At 46.1% G+C, this 16,422-nt stretch overlaps 1 protein-coding gene across 1 annotated transcript; it reads left to right on the top strand.

The window, feature by feature from the left end:
* The first annotated feature begins 5 nt into the window (after nt 1-5).
* On the top strand, nt 6-15,557 carry Serpinc1 (serpin family C member 1). The gene is made up of 7 exons (XM_041663064.1): nt 6-155; nt 1,981-2,350; nt 6,204-6,419; nt 8,358-8,495; nt 11,051-11,441; nt 13,178-13,242; nt 15,313-15,557. The coding sequence occupies exons 1-7, from the start codon at nt 115-117 to the stop codon at nt 15,499-15,501; spliced, it is 1,410 nt and encodes a 469-aa protein (XP_041518998.1). The 5' UTR covers nt 6-114; the 3' UTR covers nt 15,502-15,557.
* Nucleotides 15,558-16,422: the final 865 nt, after the last annotated feature.

Below are 16,422 nucleotides of genomic sequence, written 5' to 3'. Positions count from 1 at the left end.
CCACCCCCACCTGGCCTCTGGACCTCTGTAAGATTTAGAGGAAAGAAGCAGTTTTCAGAGCGACCGCTTCAGCCAGCACCATCTCCTGTCCTCCTCTGTAGAAGCGCATCGGCCATGTATTCCAATGGGCTAGGGAGCGCGGCTGCTGGAGACAGGTAAGGGATCTCTCTGAGTTTTCTGAAGGACTCACAAGGCTGACCTCTGACACTGAGAAGACCAGGCTGTCTCCCTGGTAGTTAATGACCTACTTGGAAGATGTCCTTTCACCTAAGCCCTATCTTAAGTTCTTAGCTCCCGACGCAAGGGAGGCCTTCCCAGGGGAAGAGATGGGCCATGCGAAGGACGCGGCCAGGGCAGCCGTCTAATTTGCTTGATGCTCCTCTCGGAAGCAGCTGCCCCGGTCTCGGGGACCTCTGACTAATGCCAAAGCCCTGTTCCCTTGTCATAGAGAGACTCCCTCCTGGCTACCACACCCTTCTTAATGTAAGTGTTGAAGGAAGCTGGAAGCGAGGAGAGCCTGGCCTGGCCACTGTAGTTTCTATTACGCTCCCGCCTCCACTCACGTTTCCATAAGCCCCAAGTACAAAATGAGGGACACCAGACAATGGAGAGATAGGGACCGTAGCTCTCTCTCCCTTCCCTCACCCCTCCTCCGTCTTGTCACCCTCCCTTCCTCCTTTCCCTTAATGGCTTCACTTCTCAAGCTGCAGAATTGGTTTCAGACCATACAAAAGTCCACACACCCTTTGCCTGCCCTCAGCCTCCACAGCCCACCGAGTCTCCCACAGAGCAGACTTCCTCAGCAAGTCTTTTCTGCACTCTGTGCCTGACTTTTTCTTCCAGAAGGGGACTAGACGGACTCAGTGCCCAGATACAGACTCCCTTCAGGTGGCTCAGGTACCCCAGAGCAACTGGGGGTAGCCTGGCCCACACTGTTTTAGCTACAGGCATATTCTGGGGAATTTATTCCTTGGTTTGCTTTACTGAGTGTCCAGATTCTCTTGCCAATCTCACTACTTCATTTTTTTTTTTAAATTGAGGTATCATATAGTTCAGGCTGCTCTCAAATTCATGATCCTCCTACCTCAGCCTCCTAAATGTTGAGATTAAGGATATATACCCTACCACACTTGGCTACTATTTCATTTTTTTTAGAAAGATATCAAACTGGGCATTATACCTGCCAACCATCCTAGCATTTGGGGTCTGGAGGCAGGATAATCAGAAGTTCAAGGTCATCCTTAGCCGCACAGTGAGGATGAAGCAACCTAGGCTCCTGAAACCCTATTTGAATCCTAACACCTTCAGTGTGAGATTATCTTTACTTTTAGTGACCCCTGTTAGAAGCTATGGGGGAAAATTCAGGGTACAGAAAAGAATGAGGGCAGAACCAAGGCGAATGCAGTAAAGGTCAGGGGGTACGGAAGTGGCCTTAACAGAATCTAAGGTCAGACTAAATGAGGAGGAGAAGGATTCAGGGTGACTTCCTGGTTCAGGATCCATGGCTGTAGGATGGAAGAGCAGATGTGTGGGTGGGAAACCAGCTCAGCAGGTCACATCTCATGACGGCAGCCCCAGGCCTTCCAGATGGGACTGTCTGGCCAACAGTCAGGCTGGGGCTATGGATCTGGGAACCTTCAGCAAGCAGACACTGAACTGGCTGCATTCATTCTCTTACCCTCTTGGGCAAAGCCTCCCAGGCTATACTCCATCTGTGTCTGGGGACTGGCTCCCTTTGCTCTCTGTCTCTCTAGAGGGCACATGTGTGTGTTCCACTCACCAAGGGAAAGTGCGTTCTCCTTTTCAGAGCAAGAACACACACATATTTCTAGTATATAACTGTGTCCATGCAAGGAGCCTAGGATGGGTCTTCTGGACAGCAAAGCTTAGTTCAAATGCAAAGACCAGAACCTGTGCTTCTCGGGGATAGGGCTGTGGTGGCCAGTGCGCATGGGTAGTCACAGTTCTGTCCCCCTGCAGGAAGGTACGTCTCCTCTCCCTGCTACTCATTGGTGCCTGGGGTTGTGTGATCTGTGATGGAAACTCTGTGGATGACATCTGCATAGCGAAGCCCCGGGACATCCCTGTGAATCCCATGTGCATTTACCGCCCTCCAAACAAGAAGGCCACTGACGAGGATGGCCAAGAGCAGAAGATACCAGAGGCCACCAACCGCCGGGTCTGGGAACTGTCCAAGGCCAACTCTCGATTTGCCACCACCTTCTATCAGCACCTGGCAGACTCCAAGAATGACAATGACAACATTTTCTTGTCGCCCTTGAGCATCTCCACGGCTTTTGCTATGACCAAGCTGGGTGCCTGTAATGACACCCTCAAGCAGCTGATGGAGGTAGTGTGAAGTTCTCTACCTCTTTCCTTGCTGGGGAACATCTCTCAAACTTCTTTATGTCTAATGATCGTGAACTCACTGTGGGTTATGACTCTCTTGGAATTATTGTTTCGTGTCTTGGGATCTTTCTTTCTTTTTTTCTTTTTTTCTTGTTTTCTTTCTTTCTTTCTTTTCTGCATGTGTCTCTGTTAGTTCCTCTGCACCTGGAGTAACATACAGACAGTTGTGAGCTGCCATGTGGGTGCTGGGAATTGAACCCCGGGGCCTCTGGAAAAGCAGAAGCCAATGCTCTTAACCACTGAGCAATCTCTCCTGTCCAGGACTATTTTTCAAAATAACCCTTCAGTTTTTGAGAAAGGTTTTTACTATGTAGCCCAGGTTGACCCCATACTTACAATAAGTAGCTCTGACTGACCTTGAACTTGTGACGATCACTTGGCCTCAGCCTTATGAATAGCAGAATTACATGTATTAGCTACCATGTGGCTATTTTTTTTTAATTAGTCAAGGAGTTACTACCTGAATGTCTTCTTTATAAATGTTTCCTTGTCTCTTGCATCTAAAAATTATTTTACTTATTATTATTTGAGTGCTGCGGCATGTGTGTGGAAGCCCAAGACAACTTTCAGGAGTCGGTTCTCTCCTTCCACTTTGTTGAGCGAGGGTCCCTCATTTCTGCCCTTCTGCAGAGTCCAGGCTAGCTTCCCTACAAACTTCCAGGTGATTCTTTGGTCTCTCCTCCCCATATTATAGGAGCGCTGGGATTACAGATGCAAGCTACTCATGTGACTTTTTGTGGGTTCTAGGGATCAAATGCCGGCTGTCAGGGTTGACAAGAAGTGCTTGTACCTGCTCACTCCTCTTGCCAGCCCATGCTCTGTACTATTTATAAATGGGAGAAGGCTGGTGTAGCAACTTCTCTTGTTAGTCATTCTCTCTCTCTCTCTCTCTCTCTCATTCACTCATTTTCTGAAACAATGTCTCATGCATGTTGTGATGTGGGATTTCCCACTGTATGCTGTGAATACCATTGGTTAATAAAGAAACTGTCTTGGCCTGTGATAGGGCAAATGAATAGAGCTAGGTGGGGAAAACTAAACTGAATGCTGGGAGAAGGAAGGTGGAGTTGAAAGAAGCCATGTAGCCCTACCGGAGACAGACGCCGGAACTTTACCTGATAAACCACAGCCATGTGGCGATACACAGATTAATACAAATGGTTAAATTAATATGTAAAAGCTAACCAATAAGAAGTTAGAGCTAATAGGCCAAGCAGTGATTTAATTAATACAGTTTCTATGTGGTTATTTTGGGAGTCTGAGCAGCTGGGAAATGAACAAGCAGCCTCCTTACAACAATATTGTCTTGAACTTGTGGTCCTCCTGCCTCTACTTTCCAAGTGCTGGGATTACAGGTGTGTACTACTATGCCCAGTTATGTGTATATTCATTTATTTTATCATTTATATGTGTGTGTATATATGTATATGTATATTGTGTGTGTGTGTGTGTGTGTGTGTGTGTGTGTAGCAAGATAATAAGAAATACCATGAATGAAGTAGCCACTGGTATCACCCTAAACCATGGGTGGAAACATTAGATCCTTACTCTGCCCTTGACTTGAGTGCCCTGTTGGCTTTCTTCAGGTTGAATCTTATAGACAGGGACAGCTTGTTCATTTCCCAGGTCCCCAGACCCAAAAGAATTACACAGAAACTATATTAATTAAAACGCTGCTTAATCTATTAACTTGGGATTTTTATTAACTAACTCTTACATCTTAAATTAAACCATTTTTATTATTTTAAGTATTGCCACCAGGCTCATGGTTCTGTCTCCTTCAGCTGCTACATGGCATCTCTTTGACTCCACCTTCTTTTTTTTTTTTTAACTCTCTGCTCAGAATTCCCATCTTGCTCTATTCTGTGCTGCAATAGGCCCAAAGCAGCTTCTTTATTAACCATTGGTAATAAAACATATTCATAGTATACAAAAGGGAATCCTATGTCAGAATCTCACTCTGGAAACAAGGACAAATGACAGGGAGGCAGAAAATCCTCCAGCATGGCATATAGTGGTCCTGTGATTCCAAGTCACTGAATTCTGGAAGTTAGGAAGGTTTACCTCTATCTATGCCAGTGGCCGGTTTCCACTAAACTTCATTTGTTCAGCTCAGGGCTGAGGCAATGCACACCTGCTCTCACAGAAGAGGGCTCAGCTTTCAGAGGCTGCTTCTTCGGTGTCGCCAGCACAGTGGACAAGAGACTGTCCTTTCCCTGTAGTCTGTCCCTGGTGCTCTTGTGAAGGATGCTGGGCAGCACATTAGAAACTCCTGTCACAATGCTGCCCCCTATCAGTAAGTTCTCACACACTGGCCTCAGTCTCAAATGTCCCTGTCCTCAAATGTGAACTTAAATGTGATCCTTCCTATGAAAAGAAACAAGAGCTGGAGACGTGGTTGGGGGTAGAGCACGTGACTAGTAATTCACAGAGCTCTTGGTTTAATTTCTGCCAACGCAAAATAAAGACAGGCAGAAAAACCCACCAGAGATATGACATCACTTGTAATCAAACACGTCCTGAGTCTCTTCTACATCTTCTGGGATGTCAGATATAGAAAATTGGTGTGACTCTCTCTCCAAGAGACCCACAGAGCTTTTAGCCAAGAGTGATCCAAAAGGGGCCTGGGGAGAGGGTGAAGAGCTTGCCTTGCAGGCACAAGTCCTGAGTTTGAGCTCCAGACCCGGAAAGCTGGGCTTTACGCACAGGCTTGTAATTCCAGAGCTGGGGCGGAGAGACGGGCGGATCCCAGAGCTGGGGAGGTAGAGACAGGCGGATCCCTTGCGGCAGCTCCAGGCCAGTGAGAGACTGTCTCACATAAGGGAAAGATGGGTCTGGAGAGAGAGTTCGGAGGTGAAAGGAGCTTCCTTCTCTTCCAGAGGACTCAAGTTAGATTCCCAGCTTCCACATCTGGCAGCTCATAACCTGTGTAGTCCCAGCAGCAGAAGATCCAGAGTCTTCTTGGGCTCTTTAGGCACGCCCACACACGAGGCATTCATTCACCACCCTCCAAATAAACACTGTTTTAAGGTGGAGAGAAAGGTGTATGGTTCCTGAGTAACAAGACTCGAGGTTGTCCTCTGAGCTCCACCTGCATGTGTGCACACATCCATGCGCACATGGCACACACACAAGCACAGAGTACATATTAGAACAAAATCAGGAAAACCTGAATTGCAGAATAAATAAAACCGAAAAGCCTTTTCCCACGGAGGACAGAGCATAGAGGGGGAGGGGCCAGCCTCTCCATTGTGTGCTGGTGATGAAGAAGGTGGTTTGGGTCTGTGGCAGCTGCTATGGCTCTGACTGGTATGAGGGACTTTTAAGTCCTTTTAACCCCAAGACTCTGATTCTGGGTTTATTTATTTCCTTGCTGACACAATTTTTGCCTTTCTCAGCCCTTCCACAGCCAGCATGGCAGAGCCCTGAAGAGGTGCTGACCCAAGCAGATGCTGTGGAAATGCTTGTTTACAGTGAGATCCACTATCTTGGTTCCTCGATCTGTCGAGAATTACCAAGATGCTTTCCCCACATGGGGTCGGAAAGTATCCTGCATTGTCTGCAGTCCCTTAAGGAGCAGTGGCAGTCCTGTCTTTTGGTCTTTCCCCATTACGTTCCCCGCCTTTTACTCTTCTTTTTCTTGCATAGTCGTTTTCAAAACATGAGCTGCTGTACCAGGCACTGTACTGGAGGGAACTTAGCCGCTGAGAACGGCTGTTGGTCCAGCACTGTACCTGGTACCCGTGGTAACTGGGCTGCCCAATCACACCGACTGTTTTCTTTTGTCACTATAGGTTTTTAAGTTTGATACCATCTCAGAGAAAACATCCGATCAGATCCACTTCTTCTTTGCCAAACTGAACTGCCGACTCTATCGAAAAGCCAACAAGTCCTCCAACTTGGTAGCAGCGAATCGCCTTTTTGGAGACAAATCCCTTACCTTCAACGAGACCTATCAGGACATTAGTGAGATTGTCTATGGAGCCAAGCTCCAGCCCCTGGACTTCAAGGTGAGTTGTAGACATCGGCGTCCTCTCCACTCACACTGAGAAGGGGGAGAAACAGGATCCAAATAAACACTGCTGTACTTGCCAATGGCTGGTGGAGGCGGAGGACAAATCAAAACCCTTGGCACAGTAACCCTTACTCCAGACTTCAGAGAGCGACGATACTCACGCCTCCTGTTATGGGGCTTCTCTCTCTCTCTCTCTCTCTCTTTTTTTTTTTTTTTTTTTTTTGGTTTTTCGAGACAGGGTTTCTCTGTGGCTTTGGAGCCTGTCCTGGAACTAGCTCTGTAGACCAGGCTGGTCTCCAACTCTCAGAGATCCGCCTGCCTCTGCTTCCTGAGTGCTGGGATTAAAGGCGTGCACCACCATCGCCCGGCTTGGGGGTTCTCTAAAGATGTTGTGTAACACATTACTTTTTTATTTAATCTTACCAAGCTCCAATATGTCATGGTAAAATAAAACTGGTGCATGCCCCCTTGGAGCTCATGAAGCACCCAAGCCTATAAAGTATAATACAACAAAAAATACCTTGACTTCTATCTTAGTTACTGTTCTATTTTTGTGAAGAGATACCACGACCAAAGTGACTCTTAAAAATGCAAGCATTTAGGGCTGGAGAGATGGCTCAGTGGTTAAGAGCATTGCCTGCTCTTCCAAAGGTCCTGAGTTCAATTCCCAGCAACCACATGGTGGCTCACAACCATCTGTAATGAGGTCTGGTGCCCCTTCTGGCCTGCAGGCATACATGGAAGGAATGTTGTATACATAATAAATAAATATTTTCTAAAAAAATGAAAGCATTTAGCTGGGGACTTGCTTAGGGTTTCAGAGGGCGTGGTCCATTTTCATCATGGTGGAAAGCGTGGCTGCAGACTGGCAGCCACAGGCCTAATCACAAGCAGGGAGAGAGACTGAGGCTGGCATGGGCTTTTGAAACCTCAAAGCTGATTCCCAGTTACATATTTCCTCCGGGAAGGACACACCTAATCCTTTCCAAAAATCCTTCATCAGCTGGGGACTAAGTATGCAAACACATGAAGCGATGGGGCTGTTCCCATTCCAACCACCAAGCTTAATTCTGTCAGCATTTTATTTCACTCTGTAGCCCTGGCTGGCCTTGAACTCACTCTATAGACCAGGTTGGCCTTGAACTCACAGAGATCCACCTGCCTCTGCCTCCCGAGTGCTGGGATTAAAGGTGCACACCACCACCACCACCTTTTCTAAACTTTTTTTTTTTTTTTTTTTTTGATTTTTCGAGACAGGGTTTCTCCGTAGCTTTTGGTTCCTGTCCTGGAACTAGCTCTTGTAGACCAGGCTGGCCTCGAACTCCCAGAGATCCGCCTGCCTCTGCCTCCCGAGTGCTGGGATTAAAGGCGTGCGCCACCACCGCCCGGCTCTAAACTTATTTTACTACACAAGACTACCCCCTTTCCTCTTAACCACATCATTACTCATTTCTTCCCATGTTTGGAGAAGATGCTCCTGTGAGTTTAGGTTTTCCAGCATCAGAGTAGATAACGCCGGGCCTTCTGCCCTTCAGACTGCATTCCGCGTCCTTCTTTCCTGATCCTTGGTCTCCTCTTTCTTTCTCTTCTTCTAACATTGATTAGTGGGCTGGTTCCTGGTTTGACCGCTGGCATGACAAAAGATTAACCATAGGAAAACACAAGTGACAGTATATCGGATGTGTGAGGCTTCATAAGTGGGCTAAAGCGGTGGCCTCTCAACCAGACACTGGACGAGAGCAGAGAACAAAATGCATTGTGCGGGGGGGGGGGGGGGGGGGGGGGACCTGAAATTCAAGGGTAATTGAGTTGTACAGGTCACAGGTTACTTCTTTTTTTTTTTAATTTATTTTTTTCCATTCAAAAATTTACACTTCCTTCCCTCCTCCCATTCCTCTCCCGCTTCCCCACTCACCCTCCTTGTGTTCTTTAGGAAAATGCAGAGCAATCCCGAGTGAGCATCAACGACTGGGTAGCTAATAAGACTGAAGGCCGCATCAAAGACGTCATCCCCCAGGGAGCCATCAACGAGCTCACAGCCCTGGTGTTGGTTAATACCATTTACTTCAAGGTACTCCAGTTGGTCCTAGAGAGACCCCAGGGACTTCCCCTCACTATGAAGCTCACCCCCTTCCACATCTTGGGGCATGTGTAGTCAGATCCCTTCTGAGAAATGGTCCGTGCATGAGCTAGGCAGCCATATAAATTTTTGAAGAGCCCAGCAGTCCAGGGGCTTAGTCATGTCCCCAGGTTGGGGCAGAACAGGTGAACTATCCTTCAAGGCTAACAAGCTTTTGCACTTGTATGACAATTTCTTTTTTTTTTAATATTTATTTATTTATTATGTATACAATATTCTGTCTGTGTGTATGTCTGCAGGCCAGAAGAGGGCACCAGACCTCATTACAGATGGTTGTGAGCCACCATGTGGTTGCTGGGAATTGAACTCAGGACCTTTGGAAGAGCAGGCAATGCTCTTAACCACTGAGCCATCTCTCCAGCCCCCTTGTATGACAATTTCTGCCATGCAATTAATGTTTTTTTTTCTTTTTTATCTTCTTCCTTTTTTTAAAATTATGCATCTTTGACTGTCCTGGAAGTTGCTAAGTAGACCAGGCTGGCCTCCAGAGACCCACATGCCTTTGCTTCCTGAGTGCTGGAATTAAAGGCGTGTGCATTCAAACTATGCTCAGTTAATGTATTTAAAATCTGAAACAAAATGATTTTACTGGTGGATTTCTCCACTGCCTAGAGCAATTTCTATTGTATACAGCTCCTTGGGGTTCAGAAGCTCTGAGTACTGGGCTCATTGCAGACTAAGAAGGGGCCTGTGAGGTGGCCATATATATGAATTGTTTTCCTCAGAGTCCAGGGGTCTAACGACCACTCCAATTTTACCACATTTGAGAAGGAGAGGGAAAGGATAGTGGAAAAGACACCATGGACATTCTGCAGAGCAGCTGGAATTGTGACGTATTTTTTGTCCTTAGACATGCAATGTTGGTGCTTCTCCTTCCTTCCTGTGGCCCAGGGACTTAGCCAGTCACTGCTAGTATCAATCACTCTGCCTCTTGGAGATCCCCTCTCCTCCAGAACAATAGTTTGCATTTCCACAACATGTCACCCTACAGTTTATGTGACAACTTGCTATTTATTAGAACAATAGACTGCATTCCCACAGCGTGTCACCCTACAGTTTATGGGACAATTTGCTATTTATTAGAACAATAGACTGCATTCCCACAGCGTGTCACCCTACAGTTTATGGGACAATTTGCTATTTATTAGAACTCTTGATCTTCCTGCCACTGCAAGTGGGACCCTGGGCCATTTATGCAGTATGATTTTTTGTTGAAATCTTGACTTCTTGTTTGTAAGTATATGGTTTTGTTTTTGTTTATTGAGACTGGATTTCTCTGTGTAACAGTCTGGCTGTCCTGGAACTCATTTTGTAGACCAGGCTGGCTTCAAACTCAGAGATCCACCTGTTTTTGCCTCCTGAGCGCTAGGATTAAAGGCATGTGCCACCACCATCCAGCCCAAGTATACAAATTCTTGTGAGTTACTAGGGAGATATTGGGGACTTTCCTATGGCCTGATTTCTGCATCTAAAAAATGGTAACGAGAATTCACCTACTTTACAGGATTATCAAAGGGTCAGAGTAGGTGAGCACGTGAAATGCTCAGTGAGGTATTTGTACACCCTTAGAGTTCACAGTTCACATTCTAAAGCCATTGGCTCTTTCTAATGCCTAACTTGCTGGTGAGAAGCCACCGCTCAAAGTTAAATAACTTATCACAAGGGCAAAGAGTCAGACAACGAGAAAGATTAGTGCCGGAAGTCAGGCAGGATTTCCAGACAGATTCCTGGGCTTGCTGTCTGAGTCTGCCCTCTAATTCATCAGGGATAGAGCTCCGAGCTCTGGAGGCTGTCAGCAGAAACACAAGGCAGAATGTACTTGCAAACAGGGTTGTAGGCTAGTCTTGGATTTAGACTTTTCTGATAAAAAAAAAAAATACTAGGTTGGCAAGATGGCTCAGCTGATAAAGGTGCTTGTCACCACGCCTGGCAGCCTGAGTTCCAGCATGGAACCCACATGGTGGGAAGAAAGACCCAGTCCCTGCATGGTGATAAGTTGCCCTTTGATGTCCATACACGCACAGGGGCAAACCCCTCCTCTCACACGTAAAAGTAATAATACTAGGGCTGGAGGGATGGCTCAGCGGTTAAGAGCACTGACTGCTCTTCCAGAGGTCCTGAGTTCAATTCCCAGCAACCACATGGTGGCTCACAACCATCTATGATGAGAACCGGCGCCCCCTTCTGGCCTGCGGGCACACATGGAAGGAATGCTGTACACATAATAAATAAATAAATAAATAAATAAATATTTTTTTTAAAAGTAATGATACTAATATTGCTGGAAATCTGAAAAACATAGAAATACACAGAAGTAACCATGCCATTCACACATAATTCTTAGCCTTTTAAGAGACATTTAGCTTTTCTAACAGCTGCATTTATCTGCTGATGCAATCCGACAATGATCATGTCCCATGTCAGGACGTATTCAGCTAGGATATTTTTGATCTTGCTTTATGATTCTCCAATCTGACATCTTTCAGGGCCTGTGGAAGTCAAAGTTTAGCCCTGAGAACACAAGGAGGGAGATGTTCTACAAGGCTGATGAGCAGACATGCCCAGTGTCTATGATGTACCAGGAAGGCAAATTCAAATACCGGCGTGTAGCAGAAGGCACCCAGGTGCTGGAGCTGCCCTTCAAGGGCGATGATATCACCATGGTGCTCATCCTGCCCAAGCCTGAGAAGAGCCTGGCCAAGGTGGAGCGGGAACTCTCCCCAGAGCTGCTCCAGGAATGGCTAGACGAGCTGACGGAGACCATGCTTGTGGTCCATATGCCTCGCTTCCGCACTGAGGATAGCTTCAGTCTAAAGGAGCAGCTGCAAGACATGGGCCTTGTGGATCTGTTCAACCCTGAGAAGTCCCAACTCCCAGGTTGGTAAAGGAGAAAACTACCTCCTCTCTACTTCAAGGTGAAGGCTTGACCACATGTGGGAGAGAGAGTCAAGGGAAGCACAGAAAAGAGTGTCAAGTCAAGATACCTGGATTCTGATCTGGGCTCTGTGATAAGCTGTGGCAATCCTTTGCCCTACCCAGCCCCACTGTGACAGGGGGTGTTTCCAGGAGTCTAGCCAGTACTGTCATCCTATGATTTTGTATCTAATAGAGGAGAGGACACCATTGGAATTCAAAGAGACAGACATTAAAAGTGAGGCATGCTGAGACATGCCTATAATTCCAGCACTTGGGAGGTAGGGCAGAAAGATAGTGATCCAAGCTAGCCTGGGCTATTTAAGAAGCCCTTGTCTCAAAAGCAAAATAAAAAAGAAGCTAGAGAGATGGCTTAGCAGTTAAGAGCACGGATCATTATTGCAGAAGACCCAGGATCAGTTTCCAGAATCCAAGGCAGACATCTCACAACTTCCTGTTACTCCAGCTCCAGGGGATCTGATTTCATAGGTGCCTACACACACACACACACACACACACACACACACACACACAGAGAGAGAGAGAGAGAGAGAGAGAGAGAGAAAATAAATCTTGAATAAAATAAAAACGAGATGACAGTAAATTAAAGCTAAAAAATGGACCTTAAAATACTTTTCATTTTTTTTTTTTTGTTTTTGGTTGAGACAGGGTCTTAGGCAGCCCAGGTTGGCCTGGAAACCACTGTGCAGCTAGGACTGACTTTCAACTGACTGTGCTGTTTCCACCCTGAGTGCTGGGATTATAGGTGTGTGCCACCATGTCTGGCAATATCTTTTGCTTATCTGTGTATGAGGATGCACAAGTGCCATGGTGTGTGTGTGTGTGTGTGTGTGTGTGTGTGTACAACTTTCAGGTGTTTAAAGACATGTGTATCCCAGGGATTAAATTCAGGTTGTCAGAGGCTGGAGAGATGGCTCAGAGGTTAAGAGAACTGGCTTCACTTCCAAAGGTCCTGAGTTCAGTTCCCAGCAACCACATGGTGGTTCACAACCATCTGTAATGAAATATGCTGCCCTCTTCTGGCCTGTAGGGACATATGCAGGCAGATCACTATATACTTAATAAATAAATAAATCTATAAAAAAAAACGAAAAAAAAAACAAAAAAAAATTCAGGTTGTCAGGGTTGGGGGCAAAGTGCCCTTACCCAATGAACAATCTCATTGACCCCCGATATCTCTGTCAAAAAGAAGCCCAGAAGTGGGCATGGTGGCACACAACTATATTCTCAACACTCAAGGCTAAGGCAGGATGACAGTTTAAAGCCAGCCCGGGCTACCCAAAGAGACTCTATCTTAAAAAGGTATCAACCAGGTAATCTGATTTTATCTTTACTGAGTTAACCTTTAAACTAGCTGTGAAAGCCAAACCTCTCAAAAATGTTACCAGTCTGGGAAAACATTTTTATTTGATATAGTCAGGTTTTTCTTTAAGAACAGAGTCCCACCCTTCCACCTTCCCCAAGAAGCTGACATGAGATTAAATTCACAAGATCCAGGTCAAAGAAGTCCAACTACCTCCTTGTTTTTAAGAGGTATCCAGTGAGGGGGTGGAGGTTGTGACGAGGGGAGTTCAGCATTCTACTTCTCAAACCACTCAGAGGAATGTCTTCATTCAGACTGATCTCCTGTGTGGCCTGGAGTCAAATCACAAACCCGCTTTCCTGATCTTCCTTTCTAGGGATTGTTGCAGACGGCAGGAATGACCTGTATGTCTCTGATGCATTCCACAAAGCGTTTCTTGAGGTGAGTTCATCTCCCTCCACCTTCTGCCTTTTCTGCATTGCTATCAGTCTGCACAAGTATCTGGAGTTTCCTGCTGCGCTCTTGGGCAGACACAGCAGGTCTGTTAGCAGCAGGACAGAACAGGGAAGAGGCAAGTTTGCAATATTCCTTTAATCATGCACGAGGAGAAGCTTGAAGCCTTCTCCGTGAGGTCTGCCTGTGTACGACATTCAAGCTCCAGCTATTTGACCTCCTCTCCTGCCAGAGAAGCATATTTAGAGGGAAGCCCAAGGAAAAGGAGCCAGCACAAGTCACTGAGAGGGAATTCTGGGATGTTTCAGGAATATGGAAAACAGGGGGCAAAATACTAAAACCCAATCTGGACAGAATGGGGAGGGGCGTGTGTTTAAGTGAAGCAGGTGAAGAGCAATTGAACATAAGAAAGGGGTAACTAATGAGTGTGGCTTGCCTTAGTGTTCCCAGGTGTGTTCTAGGAGACTCTTGTGAGAGACAGCATTTCAGAAACCTAGTTAGGCTGGCACATGTTTATCCTGAGAGATTCACTACACACAATAGTGTGCTGAGATCTGAGAAGTCTCAGTTTGGAAAATCGTGGAGTGTTGCTCAGCCTCTCTTCCCCCAACCGAGGCGAGCACAGAACTGTGTTAGGGTAAGTCGTGCCAGCTTGTAGTTCTGATTCTCAGATACCGAAGTGTGGCTCCTTAGCATTAGGTGGAGATCTTTACCCTTGGAGACTGATGGGCGTGGGAGGAGCCTAAGGGTTTTCACGTATGTTCAGGTTGGACACCGAGTGGTGTAGGCTGTTCATCCTGGGAGCAAAGACTGAGCAGAAGGAAATGGGCCAAGATTAGACAAAGTTTACAGGGCTTGAGTTTGCAAGGCTGCAATCAGAGAGAAAGGTTCAGAGTAAGTGCCAGAGAACTAATCGTAGGAGCCAAGCTCAGTGGGACCTGAGGGAAGTGGGAGCTGGCTGTATCTTATCTTCACACTACTTGGAAATTTAGTCCTAGCATGAACTTGGAGATGTGGAACAGCCAAAGGGAAGGGAAGGAAACATTAACCAGCCCCACAAAGCACAGAGATCACACTTACTTAATGGTCCAGGAGAGGAGGCAAAGGCAGGAGGATTGCCACAAGTTCCAGGCCAGCCTGGTCTATAAAGAAAGCTGAAAGCCAGCAAGAGGGTATATAATAAGACTGTTTAAAAGAAACCAGAGTAGGTGGCTAATACAGGAGGATCCTGAATGACAGGCTAGCCTCAGCTACTAGAAAGCACAGCAAGATCCTATCCCAGAGAAGACAGTAACACATAATGTTATCAATGGTCAGATTTTTCTGAAGGCAGTCTGCCCTTCGGATGTGTCATTCAAACACATGCTCAGGTTATTACTCCAAGAAAAACATCTCATCCAACTGGAGGACTGTCTTTTCATAAGGCACAGCTTCTGTGTAGCTGTTTGGGGGTAGTTATACCTAGGATTTTTTTATACTACAAGAGTGAATCTATTTCAATTATAGATGTCTGATCTTGCTCCTGAATTTCTATTAGCAGCTGGTTCAAAACAATGCCCTACGATAGCATTCCACCATGCTACCAGACTGTGACTTCTAGTTCAGGAATCACACTTGTACAACTCTCGCAAGACTTTGGATGAGCCCAGTGCATTGCATCCACTGGATGTAAGAATGAGGAGGCTTCTGGAGGGAATCATTTGTGTCCAAGCATATTAGGGCTGAAGAGATGGCTCAGCGGTTACAGCCTTAACTTCCAGAGGTCCTGAGTTCAATTTCCGGCAGCCACATGGTGGCTCACAGCCATCTGTAGTGAGACCTGGTGCCCTCTTGAGGAAGAGACCTGGTCAATCATCCTCATCAGCTTAAGACCATGAACCCCAATATGGAGAAGTTCAACGGAACCGCCCCGTATGGGCTGCAGCTTTGCCAGGGCATACATTTCATTCATACTAGCTACTGGAAAACATCAGTGTGAGGAGCTGCAGGGTCTGTGTGTGTGGATTAGCTGTGTGGACTAGCAGGGTAGCTAATGCTTGTTTCCTGTGTGACCTGCAGGTGAATGAGGAAGGCAGCGAAGCAGCAGCGAGCACTGCAGTCGTGATTGCTGGCCGTTCACTGAACCCAAGCAGGGTGACCTTCAAGGCCAACAGGCCCTTCCTGGTCCTTATCAGGGAAGTTGCTCTGAACACTATTCTGTTCATGGGGAGAGTGGCTAACCCTTGTGTGAGCGAAAACAGTCTTTGACCTTTTCCTTTTGCTGTTTGTGACCAGAAGTAAAAATAAATATGGCTGCCACCTCACAAGAATGGGCTCTTCCACTCAAAACGAAGACAAGAGAGGAAGTGCAGATTAAGATGCTGTTGGGGAATCTGGGAAAGTGACATTTCCAATTTTTCTCTACCCAGTAACAATGTCTGGGTAAATAAAGGGGAAGAGGCCAGCCATGGTGGCACACACCTATATCCTAGCACTCTGGAAGACAGAAGCAGAAGGATCAACAGTTGAGGTTGGACTGCATAGGGAGAGACCCTGTCTCAAGATGACTCCCTTTCCCCAAAAGTAGAACAGAAAACCATAAGAATAAAAGACGTAAATATGTTATTATTTCATCTTGGAGGAGAGCAGGCTTCTTGAAAGGGTAAAGGGCTTTAAATTCTCAATCTTCCTACCATACTACAAAATTCCAAGAGTATAAACAAATTAATCTCTATATATAGAAAAGACAGAGATTCAAATTTGAGTATTAAACCTTTTATTTCTCAAACCACTCACATGCATAATGTTCTTATACAGTGTCAAAATAAAGAGGAAATGCATTTTTTATACAAACAGAATTTCAAGTATACATTAATAGACTTTTCAGATTACTAGCCAAGTTGCTAAGGTTTCATTCACATTGTTCTTAAAGCTGTTCAATGAGAAAGCTTTTGCTAACTGCTTTAAATATGTTTACATAAACCCACCTCTTAACTCTTCTTTAATTTCCCTCCCCTGGCCCTCCTGCCCTCCCCCCTCCCCGATACAACAGGGCTCTAGGAGACATGCTAGCCCTCCAAGAACTATTGGCTTGTCACCAGGGGAAAGACAGAATCTACAGGAGGAGAACCAGAGAACACCTGCTAAATTAAGGGGAAATGAACCCGGTACTTAGACATGACGTAATTC

Source organism: Microtus oregoni, unplaced genomic scaffold (assembly GCF_018167655.1).
Source record: "Microtus oregoni isolate MIOR12 unplaced genomic scaffold, Mior012 000013F_ref0000133, whole genome shotgun sequence".
NCBI classification, from domain to species: Eukaryota; Metazoa; Chordata; class Mammalia; order Rodentia; family Cricetidae; genus Microtus; species Microtus oregoni.
The sequence above is the reverse complement of the archived record's forward strand: the minus strand, read 5'-3'. Positions and strand labels throughout refer to the sequence as shown.

Coding starts and splice junctions, on each gene's coding strand:
- Serpinc1 (XM_041663064.1), top strand. CDS start 115: ATGTATTCCAATGGGCTAGGGAGCGCGGCTGCTGGAGACAG. Junction 156..1,980: donor AGCGCGGCTGCTGGAGACAG/GTAAGGGATCTC, acceptor GTCCCCCTGCAG/GAAGGTACGTCTCCTCTCCC. Junction 13,243..15,312: donor TCCACAAAGCGTTTCTTGAG/GTGAGTTCATCT, acceptor TGTGACCTGCAG/GTGAATGAGGAAGGCAGCGA.